Source organism: Globicephala melas, chromosome 19 (assembly GCF_963455315.2).
Source record: "Globicephala melas chromosome 19, mGloMel1.2, whole genome shotgun sequence".
NCBI classification, from domain to species: Eukaryota; Metazoa; Chordata; class Mammalia; order Artiodactyla; family Delphinidae; genus Globicephala; species Globicephala melas.
In genome coordinates, this window is record NC_083332.1 from 33,628,008 (window position 1) to 33,653,674 (window position 25,667).

The 25,667-nt window shown below is 52.7% G+C and overlaps 1 protein-coding gene across 1 annotated transcript; it reads left to right on the forward strand.

The window, feature by feature from the left end:
• Positions 1-598: 598 nt before the first annotated feature.
• On the forward strand, positions 599-25,667 carry MMP2 (matrix metallopeptidase 2). The gene is made up of 13 exons (XM_030832941.2): positions 599-1,070; positions 3,635-3,861; positions 4,737-4,885; positions 5,929-6,057; positions 6,277-6,450; positions 9,126-9,299; positions 10,156-10,329; positions 12,216-12,371; positions 13,622-13,757; positions 17,831-17,967; positions 18,976-19,135; positions 23,462-23,571; positions 25,047-25,667. The coding sequence occupies exons 1-13, from the start codon at positions 915-917 to the stop codon at positions 25,148-25,150; spliced, it is 1,986 nt and encodes a 661-aa protein (XP_030688801.1). The 5' UTR covers positions 599-914; the 3' UTR covers positions 25,151-25,667.

The window sequence follows — 25,667 nt, forward strand, 5'->3', positions numbered from 1 at the left end:
CATAGAAGGAAGAAGAGGGGAAGGAGAAGGAAGGAAGGAAGGAAGGAAGGAAGGAAGGAAGGAGGGAGGGGAGGGGGAGGGAGGAGGGAGATGAGGAAGGAGGGGCCTTCACTTTGTTTCCATCTCTGTATCTCTTCCCATTTCTGCCTATCTCTCTCATCTCTCTGTCTCCATCTCTAATCATCTAAAATCTCTTTCTCTGACGATCTACAGGTGCAGCTGATCATCTGTTCCTGACCCTTCCTCCCCATCTCTGACCTACACCCCTGGGAGTGCAGGCCGTCCGGCCCCCCGCCGTGTGTCCCTCCGAGAACCGCTGCTCTCCAGCCTCAGGACTTCAAGTGTCTAGAGTGGTCGCGCCAGATGTTTCCCAGCAGAGGTTCCATAGGTTTTGCGCCCGGATTGGGGAGTAAAGGTTGGAAGGTCGCCGCACTGATGGTTCTCGAAGAGGCCCAAAGCTCTGGCTGAGGGGAAAAGAGGCGGAGAAAGGAGAAGAAAGGAGAAAAGAGGAGGAGGGCGAGAGGGAGAATGGGGCGGAGAGGGGCGGGCCTGAGCGCTCCCTCTCCACCCGGCGGCGCCGCACTGCCAGCGCCCTCCCAGCCCAGCCGGCCACATCTGGCGGCTGCCCTCCCTTGTTTCCGCTGCATCCAGACTTCCTCCGGCGGTGGCTGGAGCTACGCATCTGGGGCTTTAAACATACAAAGGCTTTGCCAGGACCGGCGAGAGCTGGCGGCGGCGGCGAGGGCTGGGGGCCGGACCATGCGCCGCTGAGCCGGGCAAAGCCGAGGAGACCGAGTCGAACAGCCCCTGGGGGCGCAGCGCTGCGCGGGGGAGCAGGCGCCAGCCAGGCGGCGACGCGGCCACACGCACCGAGCCAGCAACCCCCCGGGCGACGCGCGGGGCCCGGGAGCGCAATGACCGAGGCGCGAGTGGCTCGGGGCCCGCTGGCCGGCCCCCTGCGGGCGCTCTGCGTCCTGGGCTGCCTGTTGGGCCGCGCCACCGCCGCGCCGTCGCCCATCATCAAGTTTCCTGGAGATGTCGCCCCCAAAACGGACAAAGAGTTGGCTGTGGTGAGTTCCGAAGCGAGCCTCATCCAACCGAGTTTAGACAAACTTCGGAGGTAGAGGAAGGGCCACCCCTCCCCCATCGCCACGGAGGGCACACAGCGTGGGGGAGGGGCTTCAGCAAACAGCATGGGGTGGTCTGGTTCGCAGGAGGAGGGGGTGAGGAGTTGTGGTAAGAAAAGCCCAATTTGGCAACTTTCGGGACACAGCGGGGGGCGCGGGGGGTGCTTTGGCAAACCGCTGGAATGGGCCCCCTTTGCAAATAGTAAGGACATTGACTAGTATCCGGGATTTGGCAAAGGGGGGCGGCTTTGTATGCATCTCTTGGACACATCTGGGGGGTTGGCTAACGAGGCCGTTGGCCAGCGTCCTCATAGGCCTTTGGCAAAAAGCCGAAAGGGGTCTCTTGCAAACGGTGGAGGATCCTTTAAACCCCTGTGGGACTTAGAGAAGAGGGGCCTTTGGCACACAATTTGGATAAGTTTTTGCACGCGTGAGGGTGGGAGCTCTGGGCAAAGCGGAACTTTGGCAAACGTCTGCGAACCTTTGGCACACATCTGGAGAGGGGCCTTGGACAAACCGCTCCCCGGGACCTTTTGGCAAGTATTGGGGGCAGGAGGGAAGAGGACAGCGCTTTTTCCAGTGGCTCAATGAGCAAGTTGGTCAAGGAGGGTCAAGAGTTGGACCTCAGAAAGTTTCCTCGAACTTCTCCAGAAGGGTCGGAGGACAGAAGGAGAGAATTGGCCGGCAGGGCGGAGGGAGGGGCGGCACGAGGGCCCTGGCGCGTGGGGCGGGGGCGGACTGAGGCCGGCTGGGGTCGGAGAGCGGCCAGGGAGCCCTCCCTCCTGGCGGGGCTCCGAGCTTCGGCTCAGATGTTGTTTTGCGAGCGCGCGCGGGCGGGGGCGCGCGCGCCTGGCCAGAGGGGCATCCAGGCCACCACATTGCACAAGCAGAGATGCGGGCAGCTGAAGGACACTCCCCCTCACCCTGTAAGCGCCTCGGGCTGGGGACCCCTCAAGATGTTCTTTCCAGCGCACAAGACATCTGCCACGTGTTGCTTCAGCCACCTTAGAAAGCCCCTATTCGCCTTCAGCGTGGTCCCCAAACTGCCCAGGACAGGATCTTCGTGCCCCCTGGTCACCTGGGGGGCCCCTTCTCTGGATGTGACACCACCCCTGCCCCCTTTCCAGCATCTAGGTCTCTGCCTTCTCTGGACAAATGGGTTGGGAGACCTTACGTTTTTAGGGGGCTATTTTTCTCAAGGGTCTGCATAGGAGGTGGTCTGCATAGTGAGGGGGCTATGGCTGAGGGGGAGGGTGGAGCTTTGGAGCACTGACAAAGCTACCTGGGTCCCCATGCTTTCTACAGCATATGGAAGTCCCTGTTGCCCAGAGGCAATGCAGTGGGGCCCGGGGCTTGAGAAGCCAGGCTTTGAACTTAGTCTGCCTGGCCTCAAATCTGGGGGTGCACGAACCAACTGGCCTAGTAAATCTTGGGCAAGTGACTTAACTTCTCTCAACTGCTTCCGCCAACTGAGGGTAATAATGGTACCTGTCTTGGGGTTCGAGGAGAGGTAATCTTAGACACTTTGAAGGGTACCTGGGACATGGTAAGTGCTCAATAAGTATTAGTCATTATATTGTCATTATCATTATTATTCTTAGACCCTTTATTTCTTCTTTCCTAACTACCCTCTCAAACAAGGTCAGGGCCCCAGTAATGAGATCTCCTGGCTTCTCCCACCATTCCTATCACATATTTAACTTTTCACTTCTTTGTGGTCCGTCAGCCTCCCCACCCTGGGATTTGAACCCTAGAGACTAGAAACATCTGTCGTGCTCACCACTTGACCCCCAGCACTAGCACCAGGCTTGGCACCTGGTACGTGTCAAAAAGTAGCTGTTCAACAAATAAGTGAGCTGATGGGTCCCCGATGCCCTGCAGGGGCCTGTTTGGTTTTGGCCTCCGTTTGGGCAGAGCCCACTGCACAGGACCTGAAGGACGGGACTGTTTTCTTCTGGGAAATTGGCAGATTCAGGATTTGAACCCAGGACTGACTGCTGCTGGAGCTCAGGCACATAGCCCTTGAATCTCTTTAAAGAAAAGTGAGGAAAGTAATCCCTATGTCATCAGCAGTTTGGTGGATTAAAAGAGATGGTGGAGGTATAGAGGGGTGGTAGAGAGGTACAGTTCTAAGCCTGGCCTCTGGAGCCAGTTTGCTTGGGTCCAAATTCAGTTCTGCCATTTGTGAGCTGTGTGATCTTAGGCAAGTTTCTTAACCTCTCTGTGCTTTAGTTTCCTCCTGTATGATGGACTGTCTACATGATAGAGTTGCTGTGAGCATTCAATGAGTTAACACAAGCTGACATTAGTGCCTGGGCCCGTTGTAAGCACTCAACACGTGCTCCCAAGCCATGCTCTCTACAGCTTTTATGTCACTCGGCTAGTGGGTGACAGGGCTGGTATGGGAACCTGGGACTCCACCCAGTGCCCTTGGGTCCCTGACTCCTTTGATCAGTACTATGCCATCCTAACGTGGCTGCCTGTGCCGGGGTGCTTACTTCTTCCAGCAATACCTGAACACCTTCTATGGCTGCCCCAAGGAGAGTTGTAACCTGTTTGTGCTGAAGGACACGCTGAAGAAGATGCAGAAGTTCTTCGGGCTACCCCAGACAGGTGAACTGGACCAGAGCACCATCGAGACCATGCGGAAGCCGCGCTGTGGCAACCCCGACGTGGCCAACTACAACTTCTTCCCCCGCAAGCCCAAGTGGGACAAGAACCAGATCACCTACAGGTGCCGGGGCAGGGCTGCGGGAGGCAGGGCCCTGGGCCAAGGGACACCGCGTCTCATTGGGCGTTGCCTCCCCGCTCCGGGGACCCGGGAGCTATCTTGGGAGGACTTGGCCTCTTAAGGAGCTTGCATGCAGAATCTTAGGACCTGGAATAAGACAGACCAGGACTTGAATCTCACGCTTCCTGGCTGTGCGGCATTGGACTCCTTCCTTTTCAGCGCTCTGAGCCTTGGCTTTCCAATCTGCCAAATGGGGTTAAAACGAAGCCTTACTTACGGCTTGGGAACTGGATGATAGGTATAAAGGGCTTTCAGTGTCCAGCATGTAGTAAGAGTGTAATAAATGCTAGTCACTATTATTATCAGATGAGGTCATTGGGGCGGGTAAAGGGAACTTGATGATTGGTTGCTAATTGGGTTTTTTATTGTATTATAGAGTTGTTATAGTTGGTTGTTAATTGGGCTGCGGGCTCTGTTCCGTACGGCTCATGTTTGACTCCAAGGATGAGATCTCTGTGCTGTGTTCCATAATGCACTATTTACACCCCCATCCTTCTCCCTCGGCCAGAGGGAGGGAAGAGACGCCTGAGGCAGGGCCTGAACATACAGGCTGATCTGAGGCACCGCGGGACCTCAAGGCACTCTGGGCGGGCTCCTCTCCCAGGGAGCTCTACTCAACATGCACACACATCGTCTGCCTGTGTATCCACACTCACATGCACACGCTCGTGCACACAGACTCTCACACCCCTCCCATGTACACACACACTTGCATACGCACACACCCTTGCACACATGCACACACACTCACATGCATAGGTACGCTCACGTTCCTTTGCATACCCATACATACTCACGTGCACTTCTGCTACCTCCAGGATCATTGGCTACACCCCTGATCTGGACCCCGAGACAGTGGACAATGCCTTCGCTCGTGCCTTCCGAGTCTGGAGTGATGTGACTCCACTGCGGTTTTCTCGGACCCATGATGGAGAAGCTGACATCATGATCAACTTTGGCCGCTGGGGTAGGCAGAAGAGGGGCCAGCAGGGGGCTCAGTGCAGAGACAAGGGGGCGATCCAGACATGAGAGAGCCACAGGGGACTCCTTTCCAGCTTAGCTAGGAGGGCAGAAGATGCAGACACTGGAGAGCCGCGTTGATGGGAAGGCAGTGACGTGACTCCCTGGAGGCGGTGTGAACCTGAAAACATGTGGCTCCCCATCTCCTGTCCAGCGTGGTAGCCCCTGGATCCATAGGGCTACTTACTTTTAAATTAGTTAAAATTCAATAAAATTTGAAATTCAGTTTCTCCGTCACACTAGTCAGATTTCAGTAGACATATCAGACTATTAAGTTGGGCAAGGAACATTCCCATCATGGCAGGAAGTTCTGTTGGATGACACTCAGAGACACTGAGGAACTCTAGATATGGGAGTGGGGCAGCTGGACCAGTGCAGACATGAGAGTAAGTGGAATAGAACCCAGGGTCCAGGGTGCCGTGTGTGTTGGGGTAGGAACACTGGCAGTAGTGTAGACACGAAGGTAGGCAGTGTAGACATTGTGAGTGGTATGTGATGAGGGTAAGTGGCACAGTCACAGGAGACAGTGTAGGCATGTGGCCCTGGGTGGCAAAGCGGTTATGAGGGTTAGTATTGTGGCCACTGGATAGTGTGACGTGAAGGGAGGTGATACGGCTAAGAGAGAGCAGTGTGGATTGAGGGAAGATGGTATAGACACTGTGGACAAGGAGGGTGGGTGGTGAGGAGACTGGTATGGTAGTGTAGGTATGTGGATAGCTGTAGTGTCATTGGCAGTAGTGTAGACAGTGAAGGTTGGTGGCAGAGATTCTGAAGGCTGTGTAGACTTGAGGGAGTAGTGTAGACCATAGGATGGTGACAGTCAAGTAGGCAATCCTCTAGACTCACTGTGTCCCCAGTCCTGGATAACCCAACAGGACAAGGGAAGGGGACACATGCTAGGTGGGCTAAAGGGCCCCAACCATGGATGGCATGTGCGTGGGTTTCAGTGCCCAGCGGGGTAGCTAGAAGCTGAGATCCAGTGTGTTTCAGAGCATGGAGATGGGTACCCTTTCGACGGCAAAGACGGGCTTCTGGCTCACGCCTTCGCCCCAGGCCCTGGCGTTGGGGGAGACTCTCACTTTGATGACGATGAGCTGTGGACCCTGGGAGAAGGGCAAGGTAAGAAAGTGACCATCCACGTGCCCAAGCCTCCTCGCCGGTCCTCTGCATGCCTCCCTGTCACCTAGCAACAAGGACTTTGGCTTCCCTGGCAACTGCGGACCCCTCCATCTGCTCAGATGGGAGGGGGAGGGAGGTCACACACCCTGGTGAGTCACAATCCTGGTCTCGAAAGAAGGGCCTGGAGAGGTTCACCCTCCACCCTGTGTGGCCCCTCAGTGGTCCGCGTGAAGTATGGGAACGCCGACGGGGAGTACTGCAAGTTCCCTTTCCTGTTCAACGGCAAGGAGTACACCAGCTGCACGGACACGGGCCGCAGCGACGGCTTCCTCTGGTGTTCCACCACCTACAACTTCGACAAGGACGGCAAGTACGGCTTCTGCCCCCATGAAGGTGAGTGTCCTCCTGGCCCCAGGCCTCCACCTTCCTGGCCTCCACGCTCCCCAGGCCTGGCACTGCCAGGGAACCAGTGTCCCCTTCTTCAGGCCCCATGTCCTGATCTGAGCCATCACTGTGCCCCTCTCGTCTGTTCCACTATTCAGTTAATACTTTCATTAAATCAATTCCTTTTTTTCTTTAAGTTTTATCATTAGTAATAATATTTTTGAACTCACCAGTTTGATGCACTAATTATTTTTTTCTAACATGCGTTAGAGGAACTTAGAATGATTTAAATGCCCAGCGGATCTCTAGAGAACCACTCTCTACCCTCCAGCAAGATTGGAGGTTCAAGGGCATGAGGAGAGGCTTGGGGGTAGCTGAGAAGCCTAGCAGTGGGATTGGGAGGCAAGACTCAGACACCAAGGCCTGGTACCCAGCCCGGCTTGGGGACGTCAACCTGGGGAATTTCAGCCATCACTTCTGGTTCTGATTTGGACTCTGAGTATGTGTGGGGGGGTGGGGGGGGTGTCTGGGAGCTGTTGCGTCTGCCTTTCTTGGTCTCCATCTGTCTTTGCTTGTGGCTGCATCTCTGTGTCTTGGCAGAGGCATTAGGTTTGACGCAGTATTCATGTGTGCCTTTTTGTCAGTGCTTCAGACATAAGCTTCAGATATTTTGAAGCAACATAGAGGGAAAAGTTTTTAAAAAGGTGAGGGTGTTGACATACACACTCAATCCTTTTTCATCTATCTATCCTTGACACACTTCATAATCAGAAATCATAAAAGGACAGCATACGTACTTCATACTCTATCAAGTCATCGTGTTTAATGATTCTAGAAATTGAAAGCTGAGAAAGTTTGGGGAAAAGGGGAGAAAGTCCAAAACCTTTTAAAATACTTTTTAAAAGTATTCACTATCCCATAAAGACTCCTCGATCTATAGATGCCTCTGTCTTCTTGGCTGTAATTTTACATGTTTGTGAATCTCTTGTGACTTTATTGCAACTGAACCCTAAGTACCAGCTATGTTGACAGAAGGAAAAAAACAAAGACCTGGTTAACTGTGTTCCTGTTTACGCTTTTGGTACCAAAGTGCACGCAATACTTTGTATTAAGAGTTCAAGGCATTGACCATCAATAAGTCAGAAATATTTAAAACCAAAAATATTTAATGTATCTTGCATTTCCCGGTAGGGGTTTGGATGGCGTTAACCCTCCCATGTGTCAACCCCTGTCTTTAGAACAGAATGTCTTGATAATAGAAGTAGAAACAGCTGGAATTCATAAGTCAGGGAAGGGTTTTTCCCTGCCCTGAACATTAGCCATTGATTTGGTCTTTAGCCAGATGCAAGTACGCACGACATGCACGTGTTTGGGTCTTGGGGCAGAGGTTCTGGTTACTCAGCCCCTCCTGACTGCTGAGTCAGCGTCTGCTTCTCTCCATCCCTTTGGGGGCAGGATCTGAGAGGAGATGGGGGCTTCCTGGGTGGTAGAAATGCAGCTGATGGAAGGCCGGAGGTGGAGACTGGCCTCCATTGAGGTTAACACCATCCTGCCCACCGTGGATGATACATTTAACAATTGCCTTTCCCACTTTGAGGTCACCAAGGCATCTGGCCTCAGTGTTTCTTTCTCCATTCGTCCCGTTGTTTCTGGCGTTGCAGGAGAAGGTCACTAGGCTGGGGAGACGGGAGCAGTGAGGGTATGGGGCCCCAAGACCCGCGCTGGGGGCGCCATGGACTGGGCTCAATTCTGGCCATGGCGGAGTTAACGGGGGCTGGTGAGGTCACCTCTGGCGCTGTAGTGCACAGATGGTCCTTGTTACGCACTTGTGGTTTTGCTAGTTGGCAAATCCAAAGACACACCATTTTGTAGCTTTAGGGTGGATGAGGGTAGGGGGAGCAGGGGAAGAACCCAAGACAGACAAGCCCAGACTCTTAATCCCACTGTCTGCCCTGAACTCTCCAGTCATGGCCCATGTCTTGGGGAGGTCAGAGTGGGAGCCTGGGGTGTGTCTTGAAAGGTCCCCCAAAACACCACCTCCCTGTCGTGCCCTCCTTCTCCTGTCCTCCTCCCTCGTGCAGGGACTGCAGCATCCAGGAGAGGGCCTGGGGTTGAAAGGAGGTGAAGCTTTCTCTGTGTGCACGAGCGTGTGTGACAGAGCGAGGAAGGGAGAAATTGCGGTTAAGTGTGTTTTGTAGTTTTCAGTTACAGCCCTCATCCAGTTTTTCCGTTTCTATGACCATAAGCAGTTCTGGAACCAGCTTCTGCAAACCTCAGTTTCCCGATCTATCAAATGGAGAGACTCTTGCCATCCTGCCCACCATGGATGATATATTTAGCAATCCGCAGGGATGTGGGCAACAACCAGGCAGAGTGGACAGTGACCCTGGGGCTGGGGCAGGGATCTGAGGGCCCCCCTGTGTGCCAGATGTTTACTATTTTATTGCTGGTGTGGAGGGGCCGTCCATAACGTCCCAGGGGAAGGATGGGGTTGGCCGTGTAGGCAGGGGTAATTACACCCTGGGAGCTCAGAATTAATGTTTTACCAACGCTACAACTTCCCTGGTATGAGCGGGCAGGTGGGCAGCAGCTCTGCGCCCATGCAGGTGCCCAGCGGATGCTCCCGTGGGCAGGTGGGCGGTCTCCCTCACATTCGCACCCTCCCCCTCTCTCCTGCACCCCAGCCCTGTTCACCATGGGTGGCAACGCCGACGGACAGCCCTGCAAGTTCCCGTTCCGCTTCCAGGGTACATCCTATAGCAGCTGCACAACGGAGGGCCGCACCGATGGCTACCGCTGGTGTGGTACCACCGAGGACTTTGACCGCGACAAGAAGTACGGCTTCTGCCCCGAGACTGGTAGGTGTCACGCCTCTCCCTGTCCTTCGATAGCAAGCCCATGGGAGCCCTGTCCCCACCTCCTTTCCCCAGGACCGGGGCGCTAGTCAGGGTGCGTAGCAGCTGGTCCAGCACGGACACCAAAATCAGGACAGACGCTGGGCACCGACAGCCAGTTCAGCTGAATCGGTTGGTGATGTCTAATGTCAGGTCCACCCAGGACCCTCTGAACGACCCACACTCTCGCAGCCTCCCTGGCAATTATCTCTTCCTCTCTCTGATCTCAATGTCTCTATTGCCTGCCTTTCTTTGTCTTAGTCTGTATCTCCTTTGGTCTCTGTTTTTCAATAAGGACTCCCTCCCTCCTTCCCTTCTTTCCTTCCTCCTTTCCTTCAGCAGACATTTGCTGAGTCCCTGCTCTCTGCAGGAGACACAGGTAGGTCTCCCACGAGACCATGTGTGATGGAGCTCCCGGTCTCGGGAAACGTGTTGACGCCTTCAGCTCTGCCGAGCCCCCTTTGCCTCTAGCCGCTGTGGTCCCATCCATGGGAGGCTAATTAAAGCTCTGGAATCGGGCTGCCTGGGTTTGCATCCCAGCCCTGCCACTTCCTAGCAGCATGTGCCCAGGCAAGTTACTTAATCTCTCTGAGCTCCAGTCACCCCATCCATGAGATGGGGGGTAACCTAGGGTCCCACCCACACAGGGCTGTTGGAGGGGGCCAGGCAGGTGAGCGGTGTGTAAAGCACTTGACCACGTGCCCCGCACTGAGCGAGTACTCAGTAAGCCTGGTTTGTTAATGGCCGCATCATATCATTGCTCCCTGGCGGTGGCCCCAGACCCGTTGCTGCCCGCTGACCCATGTCCCTAACCCCACAGCCATGTCCACTGTGGGCGGGAACTCGGAAGGTGCCCCCTGTGTCTTCCCCTTCACCTTCCTGGGCAACAAGCACGAGAGCTGCACCAGCGCCGGCCGCAGCGATGGGAAGTTGTGGTGCGCGACCACGGCCAACTACGACGATGACCGCAAGTGGGGCTTCTGCCCCGACCAAGGTAGGAGCCCTGGCCATTGGGCAAAGACACTGCACACCCCGCCCCACCCGCGACTGGGCTGGAAATCTTCCAGAGTCCCCACCCACCTCAGCCACAGACACTGCCCCCCAGACACCCACCTACCCTGGTAGAGACACTGCCCACAACAGACCCACCCACTTGGCAGAGATGCTGTCCGTTCCTCGTGGAGACAGTGTCCCTGCCTTGGCCTTGTTTCTCTGGGCAGAGACATGGCCTCCGAAATAAGACCCCGTCCATCCCAGTACCCGATTCCTGGGTGGGAACCAGCTTTCCCGAGGAGATGCTGCTTTTCCCTCCCACATCTGTACCCCTCCAGGTGGGTCTGTCAAACCCCAAAATGTCTCAATGCTGGGCACAGGGAGCCCTGCCCCAGAGAGATGATTCTCCTGCGAGGCATTCTCACTCCAACAGAGAGCTGCCTTCAGGGAGCCAGGTGGGCAGAAGAGAGGAAAACAGGAGGAGCCTCATCCTTGCTCTCCCCACCCTCCATGCAGCACGGGGAAGCGTCCACAGCCCTCCTGCCCCACGGGCACCGTCCTTTGCCAAGTTGTGAATGGAGGGGGGTCCTCGTCAGTGCTGGGTGTTGAAAACACAGCTACCTGGGACAGTTCTCTGCCCTCCAGGACTCACAGGCTGGAGCGAGAGAGTGACCAGGAGACAGGTCATGACCGTACTGTGTGGTCACTGCAATGAACAGAATCCTTGGGGGCACTGTGCCCAGTCTAGGCTGCAGGGCCCAGTGTCATTGGGTTCAAGACCTCAGATAGCCAGGTGAGAGTGCTGGTCCTGGGCCAGCCAGAATTAGGTCAGCCTCTCTTTAAGTTACTTTTCTTCTTTTTAACTCTCAATGAGATGGAACTTGGAGAACGCCAGCTGACAGAGGCTGGCCAAAGGAGTTTTTCTCATCCTCCACCAAGTGCCGTGCTAAGACATATCCTGATTTTACCTGCTGCAGTCTCTACCTAAAGGTGGGATTCTCCACCTACCGGAGTGGTTTGAGGCTCCAGAGCAGGTGTGGTGCACCTGGGGAGCGGTGTATTCGTGTCCTAGGGCCGCCATAACAGAGTACCGCCAACCAGGTGGCTTCAAACAACAGAAATTTATTCTCTTGTCCTTCTAGAGTCATCTAGAAGTCCAAAATCGAGGTGTGGGTAAGGCCACATTCCCTCTAGAGGCTGTATCCCTCCAATCTCTGCCTCTGTTGTTATTTGACCTTATATGTTCATCTCTAAGTATCTTCTTTTCTTATAAGGACATGGGTCACATTGGATTAAGGGTCCACCCTACTGCAGTATGGCTTCATTTTAACTTGCATCTTAATTTATCTGCAAAGACTCTATTACCGAATAAGGTCATAGTCACAGGTACGTGGGGTTTGGAGGGACACAATTCAATACACAGCAGGGTGTGACAGTAGGGTTTGCCCACTGGCTTGAGCTTGGGCAACCACTCCAAGTAAGAATCTTTTTACTGCTTCCCCTGGAGCAGAAATGGTGGTCCCAGGGGTTACCTCTCTGGAGAACCCACAGAGCAGGTTTTGTCCTAAGTCTTTATAGAGAAACAAAGAGCCAGGAAACAGGATTTTTAACAAATGGGTCTCTACATAGAGGATTTGCCGATGCTACGTGCTCCCCTTTCTAGCACACGTGCAGCCCACCTGGAAAGGGACAAGCGGACTTTGGTTGACTCTCCTTGAAAACCATAGGCATGGTCTGTTAACCCCAGAATTCTTGGGAGAAGGAAAAATCAGTACATGTCACCTCCATGCTCCGTCCCAAGTGTCGCCATCGCCGGGGCCAGGCCTGACTTCTCTCTCATCTTTCTCCCTGTCTCTCTGTCCCTCCTCCCCTCCCTGCGGGCCTCAGGGTACAGCCTGTTCCTCGTGGCAGCCCATGAGTTTGGCCATGCAATGGGGCTGGAACACTCAGAGGATCCCGGAGCCCTGATGGCCCCCATTTACACCTACACCAAGAACTTCCGCCTGTCGCATGATGACATCAAGGGCATTCAAGAGCTCTATGGTAAGCCTCAGCTTGGGGTCCCTGGGGCAGGGATCTGGGGAGGTCATGCCACCGGGGATGGAGGCCCAGGGAGCGGAACCATGCAGGTCCCATTTGTCTAGGACTGCAGGAGACAAGGGCAGGAGTGTTAACCTGGTCTGGGTGTGTCAGAGCAACTCTCCAAGGGGGCCCTTGGACAGCCCTTTCCTTTCCAAATAACACCAGTGTCTGTGCCCCACTTGGTTCCCCAGAGCCATGCTGTGAGGCAGGCGGGGCAGAAATGGGCTCTCCATTTTCTAGTCGGGTCAACTGAGATATGAGAAAGGTAACCCTCTGGCCCAAGATCAACCAGGTTTATGTATCCAAGTGAGGTTTAGAATCCAGGAGAATTAGCTAAACACAGGGTAGAGTTTCCCAGTGCCTGGAATGCCCTTAGTGATACAGGGGTGCAAGTTTCTAGTCTTCCTAACGATTCTTCTATTTTAACGTGTAATAGGATCAATACAACTAGTACCTGAAACTAGGGATTTTATTTATATTAATGCTTACAGTGAGGCCAGAGTTTACAAAGTAACTCCATTTTAATAAAAGAAAAGTCAATATGGAATAGTACTGGTGGTACCTGGACAAAGCTGAAATCATGGAACTGGCTCTGGAGTGATGAAGTGTGGGGAACATTGGACTCGGGAAAGAACTGCAGTAGAGTGAGAGGCTGTGGGTTCGAGTGCTGCCTCTGCCACTCACCAGCCGCAAAAGATGGAGCCGGTCTTTACCTCTTTCGACTCAGTTTCTTCATCTCTAAACTGCGGCTGGTTATCCTAAGGAGTGAAGGAAGTACCACACCCCCCAGTGCTGGACACACGAGTATCCCCTCTGACCACCGTGACTCTCTTGTGGGCTTACTAACATGAGCTTTGGGTTTAAATATTTGGGCAAGTCATATACAACCTTTCTGGGCCTCAGTTTCCTCATCTGTAAAATGGGGGTAATAATGATGCCTACCTCTTAGGGATGTAGAGAGGCCTGATTCTGACGATGTCAGGGAAGAGCATTTGTAGAAGGCGAAGGGCCACAGGATTCCGGTTTCTGTTCAGTCTCCTCTCTCCAAGTCCAGGCCTCGTCCCCCGTCTTCCCTGGGCTGACACCGAGGCCAGAATACTCTTCTTCTGATGCTTCGCAGGTTGGGTGGGCCAGCCTAGGGGCTCAGCCTGGTAGGGAGAACCCCTGGAGCTGGGGAGAGTCTGAGTCTGAGGTCAGGTGTCCTCCCCCAGGGGCCTCCCCTGACATTGACACTGGCACCGGCCCCACGCCCACACTGGGCCCCATCACTCCTGAGATCTGCAAACAGGACATCGTCTTTGATGGCATCTCTCAGATCCGTGGGGAGATCTTCTTCTTCAAGGACCGGTAAGTGCGGGATCTCGCTTCTTGTCCTCCTTGCCCTCTGCCCCTTCTCTGTTATTCTCGTGCCCATCTCTTGCTCAAGGATCCTACTGTGGGCTTCACAGAATGGCCTGTATGAGACCATTTTTGCTGCGTGTCAGATAGATCCTGGTGGCTACACAACAGGCATGTCTTGTGCCCTCTTCTAATCTGTGGGTCTACTAGGTGCCTTGGCTTCGGGCTGCAGTTTGGGCTCAGGTATGCTCTGTGTGTCACTCATTCTCCTGGGATTAGCGGCGACTTGTGGCACGTGGCAGGAGCACAAGAGGCCGAATCAAACCACACAAGCACATTTAAAGCCTTCAGTCTCAGCATGTTCGAGCATATTCCACTGGCTCAAGCAAATCACATGGCCAAGCCCAATACCTACTCTAGGGGATGGTACTGCATAGTCGTGGGACAACACACGTGGATGTATACTTCTAAACTAGGGATGGAGGGAAGAATTAGGAACAATAATCCAGTCTACCACAGGCCTTCTCCTGGAATGGCCTTGACCCAAAATGTTCTATGTATGGGGAGCAAGTAACCACAGAGTAGAAAGAAGTGGTGTCCTTCGTGCTATAAATAAAGGCCCCGACTCAATCCATCAGGGGCTAAGACTCACCCAGCTATCCTAAAGGCAGGCAGAATCTAGGACTACATTAAAGGGTCCATCCATCATTCATCTGTCTGTCCATCATCCATCCATCTATCCATTATCTGTCCGTCCATCATCCATTGTCCATATCCATCATCAAGCCATTCATCATCCATCCATCTGTCCAGCCATAGAGCATAATAGCTGAGAGAATGGTTCTGGAGCCAGATTGCCTGGGTTAGAATCCTGGACCTGCTACTAACCAGTTGCATGATTATAGGCAAGTTAATTGTGTATCTCTCTTTTTTTTTTTTTTTGGCGGTACACGGGCCTCTCACTGCTGTGGCCTCTCCCGTTGCGGAGCACAGGCTCCGGACGCGCAGGCTCAGCGGCCATGGCTCACGGGCCCAGCCGCTCCACGGCATGTAGGATCTTCCCGGACCGGGGCACGAACCCGCGTCCCCTGCATCGGCAGGCGGACTCTCAGCCACTGCGCCACCAGGGAAGCCCTGTGTATCTCTTTTTAACCTCAATTTCCTCATCTCTAAAATGGGATGAATATTCCAGCCTATCTCACAGGGCTGTTGTAAGGATTAGGTGAGCTTAGTGCTTAAAAGAGTGCCTGACACAGACTAAGTGCGTTCAAGTATACTAGCTGTTATTATCGACAAATAATTACTTGCCGTCTACTGTGCCAAATCCTTTGCTAGGCTTTGGGAGCCGGGGGTGCAAGGTGTTGTTCCAGAGGTGGAGGGGCTGCTTAATGCCTGAATCGGTGTCTTCAAAAAGAGGTCAGTGGATCTCCCACACAGAAACCACCTAGAGTGTGAGGGTTAAACGTGTGGGTTTCTGTCCTCACCCTCAGGCCCTCTGACTGGAATCTCTGGGAATGGGTCCCAGGCGTCTGCATTTAAGAAAACTTCCCCATGGGAATTCCCTGGCGGTCCCGTGGTTAGGACTCTGAGCTTTCACTGCCGAGGGCCTGGGTTCAATCCCTGGTAGGGGAACTAAGATCTCACAAGCCATGTGGCACAGCCAAAAAAGAAAAAAAAGAAAATTTCCCCAGTGATTCTGATGCACATTAAAGTTTGAGCACCCCCAGTCTGGTTTAGGGAATAGAGGCATAGAGGACTGACATGGCAGAATGAAAGAGATGTGACTGCAAGAGACATTAGCAAAATGCTTTGTGGACACGTCCAAGTGAAGGAAGAGCTCTGCAGGTGAAGCAGCGCTCAAGGGGAAACATTAAAGGAGAAGCAGATGCGGATGGACGTGATGGGGCTGGCAGGGTGGGAGCGTGTTTGAGATGAGGGAACTGCAAGAACAAAGCCGTAGAGATGTGAAAGTTCTTGGCTTTTCCCGGGAGAGCCTGGTGAGGCTGAAGATGTTCCAAAAGCTCTTGTGAAGGGGCTCCTCTGCTCCAGGCGCTGGGCTAGGTGCCGGGGGGGCACATGCCAGTAGGGAGAGAGAGGGCAAGAATACAGAGTGAGATGAGACCCAAAATGCAATGAGAAGTCAGGTCCATCAGGCCATGAATGCCCAAACCAGGACATGTAACAACAGATGTCAGTGCTGTCCTGCAGCCCCCATTACAGGGCTGGGGAAGAGGTGAGCCCAGGGGCCCCGTGCCCCAGCACCACCCTTGGTCTGGAGCACTTCTCCCTAAAGAAACCCTGACCACACGTGCGGATCTGAGTACAGAGTTGGGAAAGGGTGCAGTGCCTAGGCCCAGGTCGGAGCCATCCCTGGCCTGACACATCACACTTTCTTTCAAAAGGAAGTTGATGAGTGTTTAACGGACTCCTTGAATTAATCAGTAAATATTTAAGCTCTGGGCTTCCCTGGTGGCGCAGTGGTTGAGAGTCCGCCTGCCGATGCAGGGGACACGGGTTCGTGCCCCGGTCCGGGAAGATCCCGCATGCCGCGGAGCGGCTGGGCCCGTGACCCATGACCGCTGAGCCCACGCGTCCGGAGCCTGTGCTCCGCAACGGGAGAGGCCACAGCAGTGAGAGGCCCGCGTATCGCAAAAAAAAAAAAAAAAAAATTTAAGCTCTGACCATATGCAGAAATTGGTGCTAGGCATTGTGGGGGACAAGAAAGGCAGTATTGTAGGATAATTAAACTCAGACTTTGGAGTCAGATGTGGATTTGAATCCTGGTAATTCCATTACCTCTCTGAGCGTCATTTGCCAAATAAGGATGTGATACTTTCCTGTATCAGGATGTTTTGGCTGCAAGTAACAGAGAATCCCAGCTGAAACCAGCTTAAACAATGGAAAGAAATTACTCCCACGTGGTACAAAGTCCAGGGGTAGGGCTGCCTCCAGGGGCAGAAAGAGGGTCACTGATTCAATGATGTCTTCGTCCACTGCTCTCCTTGGCATTGTCTTCATCCTAAGACTGGGTCCCTCAGGGTCACACAATGGCTGCCAGTGGCAACTGGGGCTATAAACTTCCTTGCAGACATCCAGCAGAAAAGAAAGAGAGAGACAGATCTCCAGATGTGAACTATAAGTGTATGTGTTCAATCTTATTGTGCCAACATAGGACACATGGCCACTGCTGAATCAATAACAGTTGCCGGGGAATGCTAAGCTCCGATAGGCTTAGATCAGTGGTTCTCAAACTTTGGCATGCATTAGAATCATCTGGAAGGCTCTTAAGACATAGATTACTGGGCCCCAAGCCCAGAGAGTCTGATTCATGGGTCCTGAGTCGGGTCCAATAATTTGCATTTCTAATGAGTTCCAGGTGTTGGTCTGGAGCTCACACTTTGAGAACCAGTAGCTTAAACTCATCAGAATGGGGATTGGGTCCACCTATAGGAAAGGAGGGGCCATAAATGTGGGAATTTTGTGAGGGAGGATGATAGGGAAATAAGATAATAGATGCTGGGTAGACCACTGAGAGTGCATATTATCTTATAATATTGACATTGAAATCGACATTTTACAAGCCACATAAAGTGCTTGGCACTTAGTAGGCCCTCAATAAACGATGGCTCTTTACCACTCCTGCCAAAGTGCCTGAATCCATCATTTCAATTCAGGAAATACTTTTGAGCACCATCAGCCTCTGCCTGAATTGGCTTTGAATCTGACAGGAAAGATAAGACACTTAAAAAAACAAACAATCAAACTACTCTTCTGAGCACTCAGTGTTGATGATTTTAAGAGGCTCAGAGGAGGGAGAACACAGTAAGGGACAGAAGTAGTTAGGGAAGGCTTCCTGGAGGAGGGAGCAGGAGGGCGAGCAAAAGGTTGCTTCTCAGCCCTGGCATCTTGCAGAGGGGGCTCTGCCCATTCTCCAGTCCTTCTCCACCCTTTCTTTGATCTTACCTCCCCACCTCCCAGGGAATCATCCAGGGATGTTTCTGAGAGGGCTTATAGATGCATGTGCAGTTACAACTGCAGAGTGACTGAAGGTTTGGTTTCCTGTGTCCCCTTCCCCCACCCAGGTTCATTTGGCGAACAGTGACACCACGTGACAAGCCCATGGGGCCCCTGCTGGTGGCCACATTCTGGCCTGAGCTCCCGGAAAAGATCGATGCTGTATACGAGGCCCCACAGGAGGAGAAGGCTGTATTCTTTGCAGGTGCGTGGGAGGGGAGCTGCCTGGCCCTGGGCTCCAGGCGGCACTGCACCGTGATTCCTGTGCACTGGTGGGTGTTCCCTCTCCTTTAGGGATCCGCTCTTTCAACCATCATCTGGGAGATGGGTTCAGACACCCAGCATCAACTAGCACTGGCCCACAGAGCGACCATTTCAATAACTTTTAATCCCTTTTCAATCCTTCTGATTCCTTTTCCAGAGGGAAAATGACACTTTAGTTCTGGTGTCTTTAACACCTTCCTAATGCTAGTGCCTTTGGCAGATGACAATTTTAATTAGAATTTTTTAAACACCTATTTGTTTTCATTTTTAATGTTTAAATGTATTTCTATAGACTTCAAAATGAATTCCTTGAAAGCAAAACGTTAATTCGAGTTAAGTAATATGAGGAGACTCTATAAGTGGTAAAAATCACCGAGGTAGGGTCACATGGGTAACATTTGGGAAACCCTGCTCATTTAATCTTTATTCGAGCACCTATCATGTGCCAGAGATGCAGCCCCTGCTCTCAGGGAGCTCATGAACTAGTGGGGGAGACAGAAAACCAGGCTGTTCTGAGGGAGCTCAGGAAGGGCTGCGGTGGAGGCCCAGGGGTGGCTTCCTGGGGGCACTGAAGCACCACGGGTGCGTGTTCCACCAGCCGGCTTCCCAGCTCCTCCAGCCCGGAGTGATGAGAGCAGCTGCTGGCTCACAGGGGACCTTTGTGCAAATTAGAAAAAGGTGCCTCTTCACAACAGGTGTGGCACTTAGTCTCTGGCTTGGTAAGTGGAGCCAGGCTAGGACTCACTCCCACTTCCCTTCTTGGCCAGGGACCTTCCATAACCGATTTGTAAAACCTTATATGTGGACCCTGATTCCGGACACTGAATGCGGAACTGGGCAGAACTCGTGTCCCTGCTGAGAAAGGCCACAGTGGGGTCCCTAGCAGATGGATGGTGGGAGGAACAGCCTCCAGCACCTGCCACCAGCCCACCCTCTTCTTCCACCCCAGGGAATGAATACTGGGTCTATTCAGCCAGCACCCTGGAGCGAGGGTACCCCAAGCCGCTGACCAGCTTGGGGCTTCCTCCTGATGTCCAAAAAGTGGATGCTGCCTTTAACTGGAGCAAGAACAAGAAGACGTACATCTTCGCTGGAGACAAATTCTGGAGGTAAGGGAGGGCGGTGCGAAGGAAAGCGGCACCACCAGCTGCGTGGACAGAGAGAAGACACGGGCTTTGAGCCTCCTGGGTTAAGTCTGGAGGCTGGTGGACCATGGATGCCCCCTCTCTGGTCTCTAATCTGCCAGGGTTATTGGCCCTCTGAAAAGTCACCAAAGGGTGAGCTATTCTTGGGCACATTACTGGTACAATTCTGGTTAGATCCTCCTTTCCCTTCTCAGAAGTCTTTGGATTGGGCCCATGTCCGTCTGGTCTGCAGCCCCATATTTTAGAGTGAATCACTGAAGAAGGGAGTGATAAAAATAAAGATAATAGCTGCTACTCTGATGCTATGTGCCAGACACCATTCCAAAGGCTTTATGAGGTGGATATTATTATTACTATTCCTCCCATTTTACAGGTGAAGAAAGAGGTTCAGAGAGGTTAAGTGTCTAGCTTAAAATCACACAGCCAAGTAGTGGCAGGCTGGGATTTAAACCCTGGAATTCTGGCTCCCAGAGAACATTCTTCACTTTTCTACACTATACCTGAGATAGTGGGGTCCCAAGAGATGGGGGTCGTGGAGGCAGGGATGGCAGATAGCAAACAGGATGAAAACTGAGACGGGTGTCCACTGGAGCCAGCATCCAAATTCAGCCTCACTGAAAACAGCGGCACCCTCTGGCCCGTCTGCCGCAGGCTCAGTAACTGTGGGCACAGGCTGGCCGGGGGCCAGTGTGGAAGCAGGTAGCTCTCTGCTCCAGCTCGTCTAAAGGGAAGGGTCTGATTCTGAGAGGCCACGGTCAGGCCTGAGGGTCAGGGAGCCTGATCTCCAGGAAAGGTTAGTGAGAGGCAGCCCAGACCTCAGGAGTTTGATTTTAAATCTTCACATTTCTTAGATGAGGAATCTGAGGTCCATAGAAATGAACCAACTTGTCTTAAGTTATTTATAGGCAAGTGTGTTGGCCACAGATTATAGGATTATAACCGCTTCTTCTGGTTTCTAACCCTGGGCCCCCTGCACTGTACCCTCAGGGTCATCGGGTCGGTGGGGGAGGGGTGGTCTTCCTCCTTCCCTCCTCGCGTCCCCACGTTTCCTCCCGTGGCTGCATCTGGACCTTTGTCTGCCACCCCTGGAACAATCCTGCTTCCCTCCCAAGGCCTCTCTCCTCCCGTCTCCTCCCCACCACCCGCCCCCAGCTGCCCTGCATTCAGGAGCTGTTTATGTCCCAGGCTGCCGTGGCAGGGTGGAATTCCAGACATATTGCTAAGATGCTTAGCAACTTAAGCTGATTGATATCTCAAGCCTCAAGAAGGGAAACAGTCAGCCAGGAAAACGCGGAGCAGGCACTCTGCCCACAGGCTCCAGAACACTCAGGCACGCGCACGTACTGGGGAAGGGCATCTCGGCACAGGAGACGCTCCGAATCTCCGGATCTTAGCATCATGCACAGCAAGAGGCCCAGCCGCACAGAGCAGAATCATAGAACCCTTGCCTTTGAATCATGGTGTTGAGAGGACATTTATAATCACCCCCAGCACGTACGGTGAATGTAAACATATGAGAACAGACGTGTCCATGCGCGCGCGCGCGCACACACACACACACACACACACACACACACTGATGCTCACGCTGTGGTGGTACCTTGCTGGGTTTTGGGCAGAGTTATCTGCTTCCCAGTCCTTTTCCACAGCAAGCCCACCTCACAAAGCCTGGATCCGGGATGGACAGCCTGTTCCACAGAGGGAGTTCTGTGAATCTTCCTTAAAAGCAGCAAAACTGAAACATCTACTGGAGGATCTGGGCGGGGTTTCCAAAGGAGACAGATCTTTTTCCCCAGAGAGATAGTTAATGAGCTCGAGACATTGGTCCTGGTGGAGTCTGCCAATTCCCAGGCCTCCTTTCTGGAGAAGGAGAGAGTGCTCCAGAATGACAGAGGACGAGCAGCTGCTTCCAGATTGGGCAAACCCTAGGTCATGCCAGGGAGTGCTCAGCCCTTGCTTCTAGAAGCTTCCACCAAACCCACAATAATGTATTCAATATCTCCTATGTGCCAGACAATTACCTAGGTGCTGGAAGACAGCTGTCAAGAAATAGTCTCTCTCTGCCTGGTAGAACTTACAATATCGTGAGGGGAAGAGACATAAACACATACAAATAAAATAGTGATGGCTCTTGTGATGGGACCTGTACCACATCCCAGGGCTGTGCATGTCACCTGTATTTCTCATTTAAGGTAGATGCTATTATTAACTCCATTTTCTAAGTGTAGAAACTCAGGCTGAAGTGCCTCAAGGATATACCTTTGAACAAACTTGGACACAAATGTCTGTGTTCTTTTTTTTTTTTTTGCGGTACGCGGGCCTCTCCCTGTTGTGGCCTCTCCCCTGGCGGAGCACAGGCTCCGGATGCGCAGGCTCAGCGGCCATGGCTCACGGGCCCAGCCGCTCCGCGGCATGTGGGATCTTCCCGGACCGGGGCACGAACCCACGTCCCCTGCATCGGCAGGCGGACTCTCAACCACTGCGCCACCAGGGAAGCCCGATGTCTGTGTTCTTAACACCTGCTCTGCACTGCAATTCTACAGCCAGGAGGGAGAAGTTCAGAGGGTCACAGAGAAGCCTTTCAAAAGAGTGTACCAGCGAGCAGGAAAGGAGGCTCCCAGAGGAGGCTCTGGGGACAGAGAGGAATGTGAAGAGGTGTGGTTCTGTTCAGAGCCAACATGTTCTGATGGCTCCATGCTGTATTCTTCCTGGAGGAAAAGAACTTGGAAGCAAATTGGTTCACTTCTCCGAGCCTCAGTTCCCTCATCCATCAAATGGGGTTGCTTCCTGCTATCCCTACCTTCCGTGGGTAGAGTGAGAAAGAAATGAGGGCAAGTTCATGGACACATAGCTCTCAGCCATCATCACTCTAGAGAATGTAGTTTGGGAGGTCAGTGCAGGTGACATGGATGGATTGCTAGAATTTTGAGCTGGGAAACTTGGTTTTGGTACCCCAGGTCATGAGGAAGCATGCTAGGTTTGGCAAGAAGAAGTTTCATGACAGAACTGGGATTAGAAAGGCTTTTCTGGCAGTTCTGAGGGTGATGGGCAGAGGGGGAAGACCCCTGTAGAAGGGGACTCAGAGAGGAAGCTGTTTTTGACATCTGGGGCGGAGGTCGTCAGGCTGGCTGTGGGGAAGAAGAGAGTCAGCTATGAGGCTGATGCTTGGCTGTCACCGGGATGGCATTCAAACACAGGTCTATCTAGAAAATCAGCATCATGAGGGCAAGACTTTATCTTGTTGATTACAATATCCACAGCGACATGGTGGGAGCTCATTAAATATTTACAGAATAATAAATATATTGAGTGTAAGTGGAGAAGCAATGGAATCAAAATAACCCCAGCATTTAAAAAGTTCTCCCTCCAAATTAAAAAGACACAGATGTTGCTAGCCAGAAAGAATACGCCAACTAATACTTACGGTATTTACACAAATTAAAGGCAGAGCCCAAGATAACAACTTGCCCTGAGAACTGCAATTGGGACTGAGGTGGCAGGAAGTCGCCCTGTGACTGACAGGGCTTGGGTTCACACACCACCTTGTACTGTAACCTCACTGTCCCAGCCAAGATCATCGCCCAGGTTGTGGACTGTCAACTCCACTTGACAGAGGAAGAAGCAGTATTTGTCCAAGCTGAGCCGTGAAGGGCAGTGATGGGGCCAGACCCTGTCTCTGGGCTCCTGGGCCAGTGCTGTTTGTACTGCAGCAGGGATCAGAGTTTGTAAGGGAACTAACATTTCCCAGATACCTACCCAGTACCAGGTACTGGGATAGGCACTTTGCATGTTTTACTCTGTTTCACATATGTGTTAATTAAATACAGTAAATTAATTATAACCCATTTTACAGATGGTAAAGCTGAGGCCCAGAGAGCAGTTTGCTGCCCTGAGCCAGACAGGCCAGGGTTGGACTCCCACTTAGAAACTGGGTGCCCTTTTTAAGCCTCTGGTCTGTAAAATGGGTATTATGGTAGTGACTGTGTCTTAGCATTGTCGAAAGGATTGAGAAAGTATGTGGAAGGTGGGTAACACACTGCTTAAACGTGAGCAGTAATCACAAGATTGTTTTCATGGGGCTGTCCAAAGTCACCTGATTAGTGAGTAGTGGAATTAGGATTCACCCAGGTCTGACTCCCTGCCCCTCAGCTCCAGTCAATGGCCTCCCTGAAGGGCTAGGTCTGGCTTCCCAGGCTCACCCAGGAGCCATCATCCTGGCCCTCCCATCAAGTTGGGGAAGGGCTGGCCTTTAGGGATTCCCACAGGTTCACCATGGCCATTTCCTTGCAGATACAATGAGGTGAAGAAGAAAATGGACCCCGGCTTCCCCAAGCTCATCGCAGATGCCTGGAACGCCATCCCTGATAACCTGGATGCCGTGGTGGACCTGCAGGGCGGGGGTGAGCTGCCCAGGCCTCTGTCCACTTTCTAGGACTCCCTGCCCCCCAGCCAGGGCCCTGCTCCTCGCAAGCACACACTCCCTTATTGTGCAGGAAAGCATGCGGCGCCCCGGGAAAACAAACCAGCCCCTTCAACCCAGTGCTGGGAAGGCATCCAGACCCCTGACCTCTGCTCACTCAGCTGGCTCCAGGCAGTAAGACCCAGAAAGGCCCCTCACAGCTGCAGAGCCTGGAGCCAGGGAGCAGGGAGGGCGGGAGGCCTGCTGGGAGCGAGAAACCTGGGCTCAGTGCCCTGGATTCATTCTGGGGTTTGATCCAGGCCCTTTTGGGTTCCGCAAGGGGCCTTGTGACTGCTTCCTATTAGCAGAAGGATGGCTCCATTTGAGACAGCACAGACTTTGTTAGGCCCTGCTGCTGAGGTGGCAGAGATAGCCCATTGGCTCAATTTGTCCCTGGTCCCTTGCTGAATGAAACACCAAACCAGCGAGGGATAGAGTTTGGAGTTTGGAAACCATATTCCTGAGGAGGCTTCTGGGAGGCCTCTAGGGCCCTGGAAATGAGTCCAGTTTGGCTTTTTAGAGGAGATTTCAATTAAATTTCGCAAAGATGCTTCTTGAGTTCCTATCACACGCTAAGCACATGGCCCTGACCTCCAGGGGCTAAAGGTCTTACATGTCCAGGAAAAAGCAGTATACAATCAGGTGCTAGGTTAAAGATTATCTTCAGAAATAAACGTCTACTGAGCACGTACTATATGCCAGGGTTTGAAAGGAAGAAAATGAGATCATATATGTTCAGAGTAAGAAATTCCAAAGCCCACAGGGGCCAAGCTGGTGGCCTGAATAAGTGATGCAGGCAGGGCAGACAGTAGGGAGTGGTGGGGTCTGTGGAGCACCAGAGAGCACATGGCTCATTTTCAGGGGACAGTTGCTTCTCGGCTTCTGGCGATCTCTGCCCTGCAAGAAAAGGGGAGCAGTGTTATTAGATATTCTAACTCTTTTAAAAGGAAGTGAGAAATCTGTATTTTCATATGAAATTTCCAGATGTTTACATGTTGGCCAGTTATTCAAAACAAAACAAAAGAAAAAACTGTGTGAGCTAAATAAAACCAATCTGTGGGCCCGATGGGGCTAGCAGCCTCCTGGTTTGCCACCTCTGGAAAAGGAAAGTGCCTAGTTTGGAGCTTGTGCTCAGTGGAGTTCTGTTATTTATCTTAATTATAGCATATATCATCTCATTTAATCCTCAGAAGCCTTAAGAGGTGGTATCGTTATCCACATCTTAAAGATGAAGAAACAAAGACTCAGAGAGCATAATTCCACAGCCGTTTCCCTTCTTCCAGCCTCACAGGGGTCTCCTGTGATTTAAAAGCTTCTTCCCTATGGCAGGCAGACTTGTAAAACTCTCAGGAACCTTCCCTGTGCCATAATGCCTGAGGATGGCTTGGTCACAGCCTCTTCTCTTTCTCATCCCAGGTCACAGCTACTTCTTCAAGGGCGCGTATTACCTGAAGTTGGAGAACCAAAGTCTGAAGAGCGTGAAGTTTGGAAGCATCAAGTCCGACTGGCTGGGCTGCTGAGCTGTCTCTGCCTCCCCCAGGGCCTGCCTCTCTATCACTTTCTGCACACCGGGCCCTGAGCACCAGGGAAGGACCCGGATGGGCCTGGCAGCCCTCAGCTCTGTAGTTAATCAGCATTCTCACTCCCACCTGGTAACTTAAGAAACCACAGAGTGGCTCTGCCCTGTGCTCCAAGAAAGGTGCTGATTGTACCCGTCCCAGGTGCCCCTCCCCCTCCACACCTCACCAGCCCTCCAGAGCCACCCCCAAAGAGATGCTTTGATATTCTCAATGCAGCCTTGTCTTGGGCTGCCCTGGTGCTGCCACCCTTCAGGCTCTTCTCCTTCCACAACCTTCTGTGGCTTTACAGCACCCTTGGAGCCAACAGAGACTGTCTGAAGAGGGCACTGGTGGCCCGACAGCCTGGCCTGGCATGGGGCAGTGGGAGAGGGGCATGGCCTGGTGGCCACGCCAGACACCTGGCCTTCTCACTGCTGGCTGCCTTAGAACCGTCCCTACATTAGCAGTTTGCTTTGTA

What these genes read in the sequence shown, in the direction of transcription:
- MMP2 (XM_030832941.2), top strand. Translation starts at nt 915, where the DNA reads ATGACCGAGGCGCGAGTGGCTCGGGGCCCGCTGGCCGGCCCCCTGCGG. An exon ending in GACCCTGGGAGAAGGGCAAG is followed by an intron (nt 6,058 to 6,276) that starts GTAAGAAAGTGA and finishes GTGGCCCCTCAG; the next exon opens with TGGTCCGCGTGAAGTATGGG. An exon ending in GCTGGAGACAAATTCTGGAG is followed by an intron (nt 19,136 to 23,461) that starts GTAAGGGAGGGC and finishes ATTTCCTTGCAG; the next exon opens with ATACAATGAGGTGAAGAAGA.